Source organism: Eptatretus burgeri, chromosome 11 (genome assembly GCF_056783735.1).
Source record: "Eptatretus burgeri isolate ZD-2024b chromosome 11, Ebu_testis_v1, whole genome shotgun sequence".
NCBI classification, from domain to species: Eukaryota; Metazoa; Chordata; class Myxini; order Myxiniformes; family Myxinidae; genus Eptatretus; species Eptatretus burgeri.
Window position 1 is genome coordinate 18213515 of NC_140971.1, and position 16010 is coordinate 18229524.

Here is a 16010-nt window from a genome sequence, read left to right on the forward strand (position 1 = left end):
AAATATGGTGAATACAACGTACTGCGATGTTTGTAATCACGAATATAAACATTATAGAAAACACCTCCGAACCAACAAACACACATTTAATCTATTTCATCAAATATCTCCTCTTGAGTTGGAAAGAAAACATTGTGATATCTGTTCAAAGGATGTTTTGAAGAGTAGTTATAATCAACATCTTCAATCACAAAAACACAAGAAAAATGAGTTTAAAGTAAAGGGAGACTATTATATTAAAAACACTGATGAGGCATTTAAAGGGCATATAAAAATAAGGATTTTTCAATTTGGAGAACCCGGTCCATCATCAATAGCTGAATCAATTGAAATAGTAAAACCCGATGTTGAAAAATTTATTAAAAAGACATTAAAAGAAATAAAAACTTTAAAGTTTTATATGGGAGTGAAAATGAATATGAAAAGACAAGATGAAGAACAAACTCCTTATATGAGAACAGATCTTCATTTTATAACATCATTTCAAGATTTTTTGAATAGTGGGGTTTATGAAGAACTATCAAGACAAGAGGAGGATGTTGATAATACAGTGGTAGGAAGTGGATTCAATATTAAAAAAATCATCTTTTTAGATATACACATTCTAAAATCAAACCCTCTTAAAGCTTCTTCTTATATTGAATTACCAAAAGAAATAAAACTAAAGAAGGCAGTTGTTAATATTAAGAACAATGATAATAAATGTTTTCTCTGGTCTGTTCTTGCTCACTTACATCCACCAAAATGTAATTCAGAAAGAGTAAAACAATATATGAAATATGAGAATACCTTGGACATTAAAGATTTTAAATTCCCAATGCCACTAACAGATATTCCTAAATTTGAGAAAAAGAATAATCTTTCTATTAATGTATATGGATTAACGGATACAAACAAAGTTCAAATATTAAAAATTTCAAACAACTATAAAAATGAAGAAACACACATTGACCTTTTATATTTTAGTGTTGGAAAGAATTCACATTACACATACATCAATAATTTATCAAGATTAATCTCTTCTCAGGTATTCAGAACAGCAAACAAAATATATCCTTGTAAGCGATGTCTTAATTCATTTCATACAAAAGAACGATTAGAACAACATTCAAAATATTGTAGTAATCATAAATCAGCTGTAATTACAATGCCTAAACCTGGTGAAAAGATTTATTTTGAAGATTATAATAAATCTATCATGCACCCATTTGTGATATACGCTGATTTTGAATGTATCCTTAAAAAGATAAATACTGCTTCTCCTAATCCAAAAGAACCATATACAAATAAATATCAAAAACATATTCCTTGTGGTTTTTGTTATTATATCAAATCATCTGTTGGAGAAAAGTATAACAAACTTGAACATTATCGTGGAAAAAATGCTTCACAAGAGTTTGTAAAACGATTAGAAAAGGATTGTATAAGACTCACTAAATTAATGAAAGAAACAAATGAACCGATGAAATTAACCAAAGAAGAAAAATTAGAATTTAGAATGAACAATATCTGTCATATTTGTGAGGGGAAATTAAGGAGTTTAAAGTTAGAGACCATTGTCATCTTACTGGTAAATATAGAGGTCCCGCTCATTCCTGTTGTAATCTTAATTATAAATTACCTTCTTTTATTCCAGTCTTTCTTCACAACAGCGCCAACTATGATACACATCTATTTATAAATGAACTTTCAAAAACACCAGGGAATATTTCTGCTATAACAAACACAAGTCAAAAGTATATTTCATTTTCAAAATGATATTCACAAAACCTATAACTCGTATTAGGTTTTTAGATTCTTACAAGTTTATGGGAACACCACTAGCCTACCTCGCATCAAATCTAAGCTCCACGGACTCTTTTCCAAATCTTAATTCATTCTTTCCAAAAGAGGAAATTCTCACTAAAGAGGAAATTCAGATTAAAGAGAGAATTCAAAGTAAAGAGGAAATTCTAACTGAAGATGAAATTCTAATTATAAAGAAAATTCGAACTAAAGAGGAAATTCAGATTAAAGATGAAATTCTGATTAAAGAAGGAATTCTTACGAGAGAGGAAATTCAAACAAGGAATGAAATTCAAAGTAAAGAGAAAATTCTTACAAGTAAGGGAATTTATCCTTATGATTATATGGATTCATTTATGAGATTTAAAGAAACACAACTTCCTTCAAAAGAAAGTTTCTATAATAACCTTTATGAAGAAGAGATAAGTGATAAGGAATATAAACACGCACAAGAAATATGGAAAATATTTAAGATAAAGAACCTTGGAGAATATCATGATTTATATCTAAAAACAGATGTTTTATTGTTAGCTGATGTGTTTGAGGCTTTTAGAACACTCTGTCATAATAAAAATTGTTATGGATTAGACCCTGCCCACTATTTCACAGCTCCTGGTTTAGCTTGGAGTGCAATGTTGAAAATGACAAAACAAGATATAGATTTAATCAGTGATGTTGATATGCTTTTGATGATTGAGAAGTCCAAGAGAGGTGGAATATCACAAGTATGTTCAAAAAGATATGCTAAAGCAAATAATAAATATCTTCCAAATTATAATAGTGAAAAAGATAGTAATTATTTGATGTATTTTGATGCTAATAATTTGTATGGATGGGCAATGTCTCAATCTCTGCCTTATGGTAAATTAGAGTGGGTGGAAGAAAAGGATTATGAAAAGGCTTTGATGAATATTGTTATTTCTTCTCAAGAGGAATTGAATGACGAAGAAGAAGGTTATTATTTTGAAGTTGATTTGAGGTACCCGAGTGATCTTCATAATAAGCATAAAGATCTTCCTTTTGCATGTGAGAAAGAAACTCCAAAGAAAGAATGGTTAAGTGATTATCATAAAAGTTTTAATATTAAAGGCAAATCAACAGAAAAGTTATTAACAACATTCTATGATAAAGAGGGATATGTTTTACATCAGAGAAGCTTAAAACAGTTTTTGAGAGAAGGATTGAGAGTAGCTAAAATTCATAGAGTTTTAAAATTTAAACAAAGTCCTTGGGTGAAAAAGTATATTCAATTCAATACAGATATGAGAGCAAATACCAAAGTAAAATTTGAAGGGGACTTTTATAAATTAATGAATAATGCTGTATTTGGAAAGACTATGGAAAATGTTAGAAACAGGCAAAACATTAGATTCGCAACATCTTGGAAAGAAGCTTCGAGATTGATAAATAAACCAAGTTTTGAGAGAGAAGAGGTTTTTTCAGAGAACTTTTCTGCAATTCATATGAAAAAGGAAAGTATTGTAATGGATAAACCAATTTATATTGGAACAGCAGTTCTTGATTTATCAAAGATATTGATGTATGATTATTTGTATAATGACTTAAAGAAAGAGTATGGTGAAAATGTTTCATTGTTGTATATGGATACTGATAGTTTTATCCTAGATATAAAAACTGATGATGTTTATGAAGATATGAAGAAAAATATTGGAGTATATGATACAAGTAATTTCAGCAAGAAGAGTGAGTTATTTTCCAAAAAGAATGAAAAGGTTATTGGTAAGTTTAAGGATGAGTTGGGTGGAAAAGTAATGAGTGAGTTTATTGGATTGAGAGCAAAGGCATATGCTTATAAGTATGGTGAACAGATTGATAAGAGGTTAAAGGGAATAAAGAAATATGTAATAAAGAAATCAATAACTTTTAGAAATTATTATAATTGTTTGATGAATAAGAAAGAAGAATATAGGAAAATGAATACAATAAGAAGTTATAAACATAACATATATAGTGAAGAAGTAAATAAAAAGGCATTAGGAGCCTTTGATGATAAGAGATTTATTTTAGATAATGGAATAGATTGTGTTCCATATGGATATTGTATGATAGAGTGTATAAAATAGATTATGTTTTAACGATGGGAAGATGGGTTAGGGTTTTTAAGGGCTACCGCCGCGTTTTGCACAATATATAAATGGTTAAACCAAGTATTAATCAAACTAAAGAGTGGAGAAAATCTCAGTCTTGGTATATAAATGGAAAACATAATGAATGTGAAAAATATCAAATAAGTCTTATTGAAAAAATAACTAAAACAAAGGTAAATAAAACAAATAAGCGAATTAATTTAAAAACTCGTAAGTTAGAGGATGTAAAGAAAAAAATGAATATCCTTGAATGGACTGAAAACTTTGATGGTTATCAATTGAACAATGAAAAAACAATTTACTATAATCTCAAAATGATATGTGGCTCAGGAGGTGGCCAGATGAGAGCATTAAGAGAAGTTTATCATTTCGTAATGACACAAATGGGGTATCTTAAAAAATATAAAGATTCAAATGTTTTGTTTGTCAATATTTTAGATGGGGATTATTGTGCAAAGAAAATTAAACTATTGAAGGAATTTGAGAATGAACAAATCTTTATAGGTTCAATGAGTGAGCTGTTCAACCCCCAGGTGTTCAATTCAATGAGGTTCAACCTCCAGGTTAAAAGGGGGGACAAATAAATATACCTTGGGATAAAAAGGGGATTTATTTTTAGGGAAAAAAAATATAAATCGCTGAAAATCCCCCATTCATTTACATGGGGAAAAGTGAGCCAGAATCAGTATTCTTACCCTACTCCTGTGCAGTCTTGAGAAAAAGGACATTGGAAACATCTTTCCAACTGTTGCTTTGTATTTTGCACTAAGGCACTGCCATATCTGTCTGAATGATGAATCTCAGTGATCTCACAGTAACTCTGTCCTCACGGGATGAAACATCATAAATATTTTTCAAAGTATAGTACTGCGAAACTGAAGGTTTTTGAAAGTGCCCAAGACAGCAATTTGTGTTCTTCAGTGTTCAAGTATTGTATAAAATTAAATGTAGGTAAAATAAAAGTATTAAAGACTGTACAAAAAATATAGATATATTTTTGAAGTTTTTTTGAAGTTTACCGCCATTGATGCAGTGTCTATTTCACCAACTTATTTAACATGTCAAATCAGTCATTTGTGCCTGTTATTTGTGTCCTTTTTGATGTCCCAAAAACTAGTAAGTTTCCCATTTGGAATGATCTTCAATTTTGTATGATGACCAGATAATTAGTAAAGACAAACAATTACCTTACTATGTGTGCATGCACAATCGGGGCGAGATTCCGTACAATTTGCCATATTCAGAGCCAAAGTACTGCTAAACTACAGGTTATTGTTCCAATTAGAGTTCAAAATATATAATTCAATTGAAATCAAGTAGTTTGTCGATCATATACTGACGTCTGTAGACAGACAGACAGACAGATAAAGTGAAAAGTGAACCAATTGTTTAATCCCGCTTTTCATTTTGCACACATGGGGTAATTAATCCAAAGATTAAGAGTAAAAATGAATTAAAAACAAGTGCCGAGCATGAGGTGATTCCATGTGCAATGCCCCCACCATTCTCAAGACAACATGCATAACTAATCATGAACCCCTACCCAAAACCTCCACCCTCCACCCCCAAAGAACCTTCACTATCCTTGAAAAGTTTGGTCACAATCAATTAAAATGGCTAAATAAATGAACCGTCCCACAATTCCAAATCCCACCAACCTCCCACTTAAATCTCAAACTATATTAAAAGCTAATAACTTCATGTTTTTTTTTATTTTCACAATTCATCCTCCACGAGGCCTGCATTATCCCCACCAACAAAAAATATATATAAAGGCTATTATGCATCAAATAAGTACAGTCGACTGGTCATTCCGATATTTAGCACAGAATTTCTGGTGGCCATCGTGGAATATGTAATGATGATGGTGCCTTCAAGGAAGTCGCGTAACAGCAGTCGGACAGAATGCTTTGTGATTAACTGCACAATCTACCAAATCGGGGCAAAATGACATGGTCAAAGCTTCCACAAGTGAGTGGAAGCGTTTATTCATAATTTCTATGATTATCAATATTCAGCAATTGTGAGCAAGATTTGCACAATTTATTCATGCGAGGCAAATCAGCCTTACTACGTCAGTGGCCTAGCAGCTATTATTGTCAACACTACTGATTGTATGGAAGCCAGTGGGACTGTGATCACATTTGATTGATTGGGACTGATGGTGTGTGGTACCAAGGCCGATGAAAGTGGGGCTCAGGGTGGGGGTCGCTGCCTCAGAGCTCAGGGTCCACTGAGGGGCCCGAACTTCTCCCGTAATAAAATAAAATAAAATAATAAAAAAAAAAACAGTACAGTGAAACCCCTCGTTGGATCCTCCTCACTTCGGCATCGTTACATGATTGAAGAGTCATGGCCAGTGAAAGATCACGTTATGCTTTGTTTGAGGCTGATGCTCTTGCAGGGATGGCCGGGGAAAGTTTGGCTCAAGTTTTCGTGAATCTGCTGGTCAGACGTGACGTTCGACTAAGGTTAGGGCAGGAATTTGTAAATTGCCCAGGGTGCAGGCAATAGCTTGCAGACTCTTTGCGAAGGACACTATGGGATATTTAATGTCCGCCAACTAATATTGGTGATGTGATGTCCAGTTTAACGTCCATCAGATAGGCGATACACACACATTGATGAATCACCCAGTCTGTAAAGCACTGGGATGACAGTTTATAGCTGGGCCAAGATTCAAACCCAGGCTAGAAAAGCAAAAGCAGGCCACCGACACACGGACAGACACAAACTTCAACTTAAATAACAGATTTGATACTTTATTTTGGAGGCCATAGTTGTCGAGCAACCTGTCGGACCGCAGGGTTATATGTAGCCAGCGGCCTCAGGACCAGAGGTCGGGTAAAGGTCCGAGGAGCTCTCTTGTGACAAACCCAGACCACGAATCTGGAACAATATATTGTAAGGTAAAAAAAGCTCTTGCAAAATGGGTGGTGATGTTCATCGGTCAGTTAATATTTTTTTCATTTTTGGCTCTCCTCCCTTATTACTGGGCCGATTATTTTGAAACTGACCATCAGAGATGACCGTCAGAGCTGCTCAGATCTATTATTTAATTTGCAGTTTGATGGCTTTCCTGTATATATAAAGTAACGAGCTTTGTGGAGCACTGTTGATATCTGATGGGCCACGAGTGGAGTATTCACGCAGAAGTATTTCACCAACGACAGCGAGTGAAATGCGGCACAAATACTCCATGGGTTACCCATCAGACAGCAAGAGTGGTACACAATGCCAGTTAGGGTGTATATTTATGCCATGATCCTTCAAATTTGATGTTTTTGGATGTAAAACAGCTTGGATCTTCAGCGCAAAACTCACTCGATGACATCATTGTAACGATTACATATTAAAAGATGGCCACCACGAGTTACACGTGCCGCTCTTGGAAACATTAAGTATGGCCATTCTACTCTACTTACATTTCTATGCCTTTACCTCTATAAAGGCGTTAAACATAAATCTCTCCATGGGGTCCTCGTTAAGTAAGCCAGGTTTGGTAGCACTGCAAATACGGCCGACTTGAATAGCCTGTTTTACAAAGATTCGACCTCCATCTCCCCTCCCCTCCTCCCCCCCAAATGACACTCCAGATGGGCCCCCCATTAAGTCTGCCAACTTTGGTGGCCCTACAATGTTCCGTTCAAAAATATACTAGATTTTCAGGGCGGAAAAATAGAAAAATGCAGTAGGACAATTATAAATGTGACGTTCTGCTCTGGCACATGCTCCAATTCCTGACTTGACCTGTTTGTATCAACTTTGCATGATGTGAGACTGGTTAGTAAATGCACCACATGTGAGGAAATATAACTTAAAAAGAAATTAAATTAAAAAGAGTTAGAAGAGAAAGAGAAAGATTTCACCTTGATCCTGGATGTTGCATTGAGCATGATGTATTTGACTTGGCCCTGGATGTTCTCTGTCCAGCTGCATAACCAAGTCACCTTGTTGTCATGCCGTATCTCCTTCCACCTGTGACCCGCTGGTGGTTGAGGGATATTGCCCCCTCTGTAAGAACCACAGAAAACAAATGACTGAAAAACCTCCCATATCATCATCTGCTAAATCTACTAAGACACCACAAGAACATCAACTTATTTAACAAACGCACCTTCTTGTTGGATCAACCAAAGGGGAAGACTTTCACGAGGCTGGCCAGGCCTGGTGTTTGACTGAAGGCAAATTCACCAGACATTTCTAATATATTCAGGATGACAGTGATAATTCTCCTAATCTTGGTGAAAGAAACCAAGGAATATTTAATGTTCACCAAAGTCCATCTGCGAGATGGTACACTTTGTGATGTAACACCTTACCTGCGAAATACAAATCTGACAGTTTATAGTCGGCTCGACCTCCTTTATCTCGACTCCTAAAAAAGGACGTTAGTCCGTGTGTAGAAAACGTGAAAACCCCTTTACATAGAGATAAGTGTAATAATTATACGCAAGTCTCACCTATCGGACCTGCAAAAGTCAAGGCAACAATACTTTTTCCTTGGGCAATAACGCCTCCTCTCTTAGCAATGGTTGGAGGCCCTCAATCTCAAACAAGAGGTGAGGACTGCCTCCTTGGACATATAATCGGGCATTTGACATAGTCTGACATTCTGTTTTGTTTGCCAAGCTCTTTGCATGGGGAATTCGAGGCTACCTTCATTCCTGGATTTCTGATTTCCTCCACTCATGCAGTCAACATGTTGCCATCAATGGAACTCTCTCTTCCCCTCTCCCTGTGGAGGCTGAAGTTGCCCCCAGGCAGTGTGTTGGGCCAAGTCTTGTTCCTCATCAATATAAATGATCTCTCTAATGCTCTGGAAAAGCCTCTTGTCCTTTTTGCAGATGACAACACACATTGTGTGAAACTAAGGGTTAATGAGTTACTTACTTGCTACAGTTGATAATGACATCTTCTGGTTGTACCCGGCGCTTGAGCATGCCTTGCTTAGGGTGGTCTCCTCGGCCACGAAAAAGTCCCGGTGGTTCGATCTTGAAGTTACCGATCTTCTCACGATGCCCATCCATTAAGCAGAAGCCATACGCCTTAACAACAGACTCATTTTCATGCTTGATTTTCTGTGAAACACAAAGCATTCCATTGAGATGAGATGTACCATACTCTTTAGAACACTGGGGCTGCTGAAGCAGTTTCTTAGCAATGGTTATGCTGGGTGGTTTGCCATCACTCTCCCAGCAGTAGTTTGGGAGGGAATTTGGAATTTAACCATGGTGCCGGCGATAGCTTGCCTACTCCTCCCAAAGGACACTGTGGGATCTTTAATATCCAGAAAATAATGCCATCAGACAGGATGCCCAGTTTAACGTACATTCGAGTGACTGCACGCACATTGATAAATCACTCTCTGTGAAACACCGGGATGACGGTTTTTAGCTGGGTCGAGATTCGAACCCAGGCAAGCCAGCTTAGAAATGAGTGTGCAAATTTCTCTGCTATACAGCAACAAAATGGTTAATTATACATTTTAGGAAGCCAGCTGCAGATGCAGCATAAACACCATAACAGGTACAAGGGCTGTTTTGTTTTCACCAATGGGGTAGGTGGAGAGAATGGGGGATCAAATCTACAACTATGACTTCCAAAAACACCACTCACACCCAACACATGATTATTGGGTCAACGTGCCACTAAACTAGCTTCAAAACCCATTTCCCATAAGCGAATACGAATGTCGAGTGGTGACAGAGACCGAAGAACATGTAAGATCCTTTGTTAGTGATGAAGGTCATCATGCTGGAGCTGATTCTGGATACCCGAATACCTGATTGAGCATTCTAAGAAAGAGTTAAACCTAAAATCCCTTAAATATTGCACGTTCCCTTTTGCAAACTGAGTGAGTTTAAATTGACTTTTCATACCTTCCTTAAACTTAACAACATCAAAAAAATATACCCATCAGAGATGGGGAATCCCCCACCATTGAAAAATAATTGAAATCAGATAAGCGTTTTTCCATTTATTACAAAAAACATTTTTTTCAAGATGGCCACCCCAGTCGGCCATCTTGGATCCGGCCACACCAAAAATCAATAGGGTTCTTCCTTTTCAGGTGGTACATGTGTGACCCTAATTTCAAATCGATATGGCAAACAGTTTATGAGTTATCGCACTCACAGCTCTAAATGTTGATGTCCAGCCAGCCGGACGGACGGACAACCGCCCCAGTCGGCCATCTTGGATCCGGCCACGCCCAAAATCAATAGGGTTCTTCCTTTTAAGGTGGTACATGTGTGACCGAAATTTCAAATCGATATGGCGAACAGTTTATGAGTTATCGCACTCACAGCTATAAATGTTGACGCCCAGCCAGCCGGACGGATGACCCGGGTGACAACAATATCCCCCTTCCGCCACGCGGCGGGGGATAAAAACACCCCTCCCCCATAAAATTCCCAAAATCCAAATGCAAGCCAAAATGTGTGTTTTGAGATGTCCAAGTACAAAATAGCAAAAGGTACAACTCTGTTTAATGGCAGATTGTCAAAGCTCTCATCAAAAAGTGACTAAGGGTTCAAAATTACAGAATGACAATCGAGCAAGTATTGTGCCTGTCTGTGCCAATGTTTAACGTATCCTGTAGGAAACATCCAAATGCACGATTTCCTCACAACAATTAAAGTACCCTTTGCGTTTGGCAACCTGTGCATCGGTGCACAAGGCATGTGTAGTGAATCGCATCCTTTGGCAATTTACCTAAGGAGGACCATGCAAGTAATCTAGATAGCAACACAGCCAAAGCTAAATATTAAATATGAAAGTAGTAAATCGCTGACATGACAACTCAGCCATAGCGCTTGGCATCTCAGTGGTATCAGTCTGACGCCGAATCACAGCAAAGGAGATGGGCAACACACCGTCCTCACAGTCTTTGCAAGGACGACGTTATTTCATGTAGCACACTGTGCTTTTGGAGGGTACTTTAACCGAGCTACTGTACATGTTCCCGCTTTATGGCGTCAATGTATTAAAGACCCTGCAGTGCCTTTAAAACCTGAGTTCATACTACATCTTACCCCAGCGCTGTTGTCCTGAGACAAAAAGGACATGGGCGGGGTTTGCAGGCGGAAAATTTGATTGGTCGAGATGATGTGAAACGCCGTAATATTTTGTCCAAGTACTGATGAACATAAAGATTTTGAAAGTGCCAATAAGGCAATTTCTGTTCCACAGTGTTCAAGTATATAATTAAATTGAAATAAAATAAAGATTTTCAAGGTTGTAGAAAAAAAAAAAAACATTTTTCGGAAATTTATCGCCATTGGTGCGGCGTCTTTTACATCTCCCTATTTAAACCACGTTGTATTAACTCTCCATGCCTGGTTGTGTCCTTTATGACGGCGCTAAAAACTAAGTATTCTGTATGCAATGATTTCTCAATTTTGTTTGACTGCGAGAGAGGCAGACAGACAAAAATATTATCTCTAAACTGTGCATGTGCGATCGGGATAAATTCAGAACCGAAGTACTGCTAAACTACAGGTTAGTTTTCCGATTCGTGTTCGAAACAACATTCAATTGAAATGAAGTTGTTCCTTGATCATAAACTGACGTCCTTAGACGGACAAAGTGAACCGATTGCTCAACGCCGATTTTCGCTTCACGCATGGGATAAAAAATAGGTCTTTGCGTATTGGTACACTGGTGAAATTGCACCATCTTGCTCAGTCTACTGTTGGAAAAGCAATGTCAAACCACCCAGTGTATTACCTACCCAAAACTGCTTTCAGCAAGCCAGACCTAAACTCGAAAACAGAGGATGCATAAACAGTAAACACTATAGATCAAGAACAAACACCAAACGTAATGGTATATATTGGCTTTTCCTTTATTTTATTGTCCTCAGTTTTACGAGAATAATGTGTGTCGTCTTAAACAAGTAGAAATACTTTACACAGGATGCTATCATCACATTCCCATACCAGTTTCTCTTCTTTACTCATATTCTTCCGCTCCTCCGTCTTGGTCTTGAAATACTCGTTGATTTCATTGAAATTGCATTTTGAAAGGCTCGTGATGACAGTTCGCTCCTCATGTGTCATCTCCTGCGAGAATCCATAATGGTGATGCATTTCAAATATTCAACAGCAAGAACCCAGCACTGAGAGATTATAAAATGATTAACAATTGCCATAAAATTATTCATAATTAAAAAAAAAAAAATTGGCCATCTAGGAGATAATGAACAAACAACAACAAAAAAACAACACAGGAACAAATGTTGGCCATGAATACAATCTTACAAATGATTTGAATAACAGACGAGGACTGAGTCACAAACCTTTCTCCAGTTTTTGAAGAAGTTTTTCCGAAACACGTCCTTTGTGGTGTACTCATGGTCAAGCATTTTGCCAAAAAATGTTGCAACCTCTTCTGCTGATTTACTTAGCTTTCTGACCTTACCTGAAAAGGGGTCATTAAAAGGCAATTTAATGGCTGAAAACTGAAAGAGCACACAAATTACAGTGAAGTCTTGTTATAACAACTCTTATGATAACAGACATGTTTGATGGACTTGCCATGAAATCATATACGTGTTTATAGTGCGACAGAACCCCCCCCCCCCAAACCAAACAACCACACAGCCAATGTTAATAATTAAATATTCTGCATTTCACCCTGTTTAAATTTGTTCTTTATAAGAGGATTACCAAGCAAACATTCCACTCATTATAATGCATGTTCCAAATAGTGACCTTACGGTACAGTACTCCACATCAGGTATCCTTACTAAAATTCACGGACCGGTGTTTGTGTGTGTGCATTTGTTTGTCACGCTACTCCACCGACAGCTCTTGGCCAATTTCATCCAGACTTGCTACATTGGATCAGCATGATGTATGCGGGTGTTTTTATCTTTACCGGTGGTCGTGGGGAGGACGACACAAATTATCTATGTAAATGCGTATCGTGTAGCACCACCTCCAAGTGGTATTACAAGTCTCCACCATTTACAGTACAGAATTAGTGTCCCCACGTTTTCCAGTGCAATGAGGTGTTTTGAATTATAAGCATTCGGTATGTTTTTGCTCCATTCATGCAACCCCAGTATTTTTTATTTTGCATATACACAGCTGTCAGTTGCCTATACAACACCCAAATAAAAGGTATGCGTCAGAAGAATGCGTTGCATGCTTGGAACAAGATCGCCCGTAGGGCGGGTACTCTGCTCGTATGATATATAAAACACACACAGACACAGACAGTTTGAGGAATCCCTCGACCTAACCATGACAATCGAATCAAAGGGCATAACAAACCTGAAGGCTTCAAGTTGCTGTAACGTCCAAAGATGGTAACCAATCCATTTTCCAACTCCCATCTTTCCCATCATTAATACTTGCAAGTCAAGCAAAAGCAGATTTTGACAGATGTAACATTCATGGAATGGAGAACAATGAAAGCCGTAGCGCAAACAAGGCTTACCATCATAGTAAAAATGAACATTATCAGGGAGAGGTTCGTATGCAGGAGCAAAGACTGGGCCTTTGTGTTCTAATGAATTCCATTTGATACCATCTGTGTGGCGCTCTTCTTCCCACCTGTGGTGCCGAAAAGAAAGGAAATGCTTTTTACTTCAAGGCTAGGTAGGTAGGTGGATAAGGTTCAAGGTAGGTGGATAAGAGTTCAAGGTGTGCCAAGGGAGGACTTTGCATGGCAGAGGATGCCAAGTAGGAGGCTAGCTTTGGAGGCAAACTTAGAAATATGGTTTGCCCAAGAAAGATCATAGCTGAGAGTGAGACCCAAGAGTTTGGAAGTTGTGTATGGTGATGATTGCATTTATATGAGTATTGTCCGTCGATGGGCTCAAGGTACTAAAAACAGTGACGCTGGGCAAATCATCGCCACACACAACTTTCATTCGCTGATGAATGTCAATAGGAGGCACGCACTCTCCTGTGAGAAACTCAAATAACTGAACACTGTTTTAACCGCAATGAGAACATCATGCTGCCCTCTTGACTAACATAGCACATACACAGTGTGTGTGTGCGTGTGTGTGTGTATATGTATATGTATCTCTTCTTCTTCTTTCGGCTGCTCCCGTTTGGGGTCGCCACAGCGGATCATCCGTATGATCCGCTCAGTGATTTGGCACATGTTTTACGCCGGATGCCCTTCCTGACGCAACCCTGGTCGCCTCTTACGACACAGGGATATGGTACACCTATTTTAACCGGGGTACACACCGGCCCAGTACACTGGTACTCACTTCGCCGACCTCGGAAGGATGACAGGCTGAGTCAACCCCCTGGTGTATTAATTCAGTGGCCCAACGGGGCTTGAACTCAGGACCTTTTTTGGATTCCAAGCCACTGCCCTAACCACTGCGCCAACACCAGGCATATATATGTATATGTATGAATATATATACATATATATATATATATATATATATATATATATATATATATATATCAAAGCAGAGCCAAGGGAAGGGAAAGGAGGGGCATATTTTAAATCACCACAAAATTGTGCTTCTGGGTCTTTTCATAGAATACATCCTTTGCACATGGAGTGCTTGAAAATCTTTTGTGTTGTTTCATTATACTTTTATCGATACGTTTCATTCCCGATATGCATCGGAAGTTACCAAAGTTGGCCAATTTGTTTTTCTTAATACCTCACTTCAAAAAGCCATATAAATTACGAATAAGTAATATAGTCTTCCCAAGAATCATGATGAAAGTGATCAGAACAAAGTACTCCATTGAGTGCAACAAGTGCAGTCCTCCCTTAAAGTCAAATTTATTCTAAACATTTGTGCATTAATGTCGGTTCTTTATCTTTTGGGAAAAAATAAAAACAAAGTCAAATTGTCCTCACACAGCTGTTCCCCATCTTGGTTAAACATGTAATTAACCTTCGTTGAAGGATGTCCCAACACACGACCTGTGAAACACCCTCCAAATGACTACAGTTCCTGCTTGTCCCTCAAGATTGTGCTTTAAAGCAGTCGGTAGACTACGGATATGGTTGAAGTAAGTGTAAATACATACAGTTCAACACCTTTAAATCAGTGTCAATGACATTTTGGATCCTTCTTAACAACAAGCCCAAGTCGAGTCAGCAGCCCTTACATTAAGAACTTGTTTTAAGAAAAAGTTAATCATTTGATGATTAACAAAAAAAATTAAGTAACAAAGCAAAAACCCGAGAGACATCACCATTTCCATTTCTGTTCTGGCTCTTCTTTTTTCTTCTTCTTTTTGTCTGGCTCTTCCTTAATCCTTGTTTTTCTATCCTGAAAAAAGCAAAAGCATACATAGCAGTGAGGTTTGTTTATATACAGTGGGGAGAACAAGTATTTGATACACTGCCGATTTTGCAGGTTTTCCCACTTACAAAGCACGTAGAGGTCTGTAATTTTTATTATAGGTACACTTCAACTGTGAAAGACGGAATCCAAAACAAAAATCCTGAAAATCACATTGTATGATTTTTAAATAATTAATTTGCATTTTATTTCATGAAATAAGTATTTGACACATCAGAAAAACAGAACTTAATATTTGGTACAGAAACCTTTGTTTGCAATTGCAGAGATCAGACATTTCCTGTAGTTCTTAACCAGGTTTGCACAGACTGCAGCAGGGATTTTGGCCCACTCCTCCATACAGATCTTCTCCAGATCCTTCAGGTTTCGGGGCTGTCGCTGGGCAACACAGACTTTCAGCTCCCTCCAAAGATTTTCTATTGGGTTCAGGTCTGGAGACTGGCGAGGCCACTCCAGGACCTTGAGATGCTTTTTACGGAGCCACTCTTTAGTTGCCCTGGCTGTGTGTTTCGGGTCATTGTCATGCTAGAAGACCCAGCCACGCCTCATCTTCAATGCTCTTGTTGAGGGAAGGAGGTTGTTGGCCAAGATCTCATGATACATGGCCCATCCATCCTCCCCTCAATACGGTGCAGTCGTCTTGTCCCCTTTGCAGAAAAGCATCCCCAAAGAATGATGTTTCCACCTCCATGCTTCACGGTTGGGATGGTGTTCTTGGGGTTGTACTCATCCTTCTTCTTCCTCCAAACACGGCGAGTGTAGTTTAAACCAAAAAGCTCTATTTTGGTCTCATCAGACCACATGACCGTCTCCCATTC

The 16010-nt window shown here is 37.9% G+C and overlaps 1 protein-coding gene across 1 annotated transcript in view; it reads right to left on the minus strand.

Annotated features, from left to right (window-relative positions):
* The window catches only part of LOC147016596 (DNA topoisomerase I, mitochondrial-like), a 104712-nt gene that overhangs the window by 43153 nt on the left and 45549 nt on the right, over window positions 1–16010 (minus strand). Inside the window, exons 8-13 of the mRNA XM_085845411.1 lie at window positions 15083–15159; window positions 13341–13456; window positions 12196–12317; window positions 11837–11959; window positions 8787–8974; window positions 7763–7907 (exon numbers count right to left, since the gene is read on the minus strand). Of these exons, the coding sequence (XP_085701537.1) occupies window positions 7763–7907; window positions 8787–8974; window positions 11837–11959; window positions 12196–12317; window positions 13341–13456; window positions 15083–15159 (771 nt within the window). The remainder of the gene's footprint in view (window positions 1–7762; window positions 7908–8786; window positions 8975–11836; window positions 11960–12195; window positions 12318–13340; window positions 13457–15082; window positions 15160–16010) is intronic.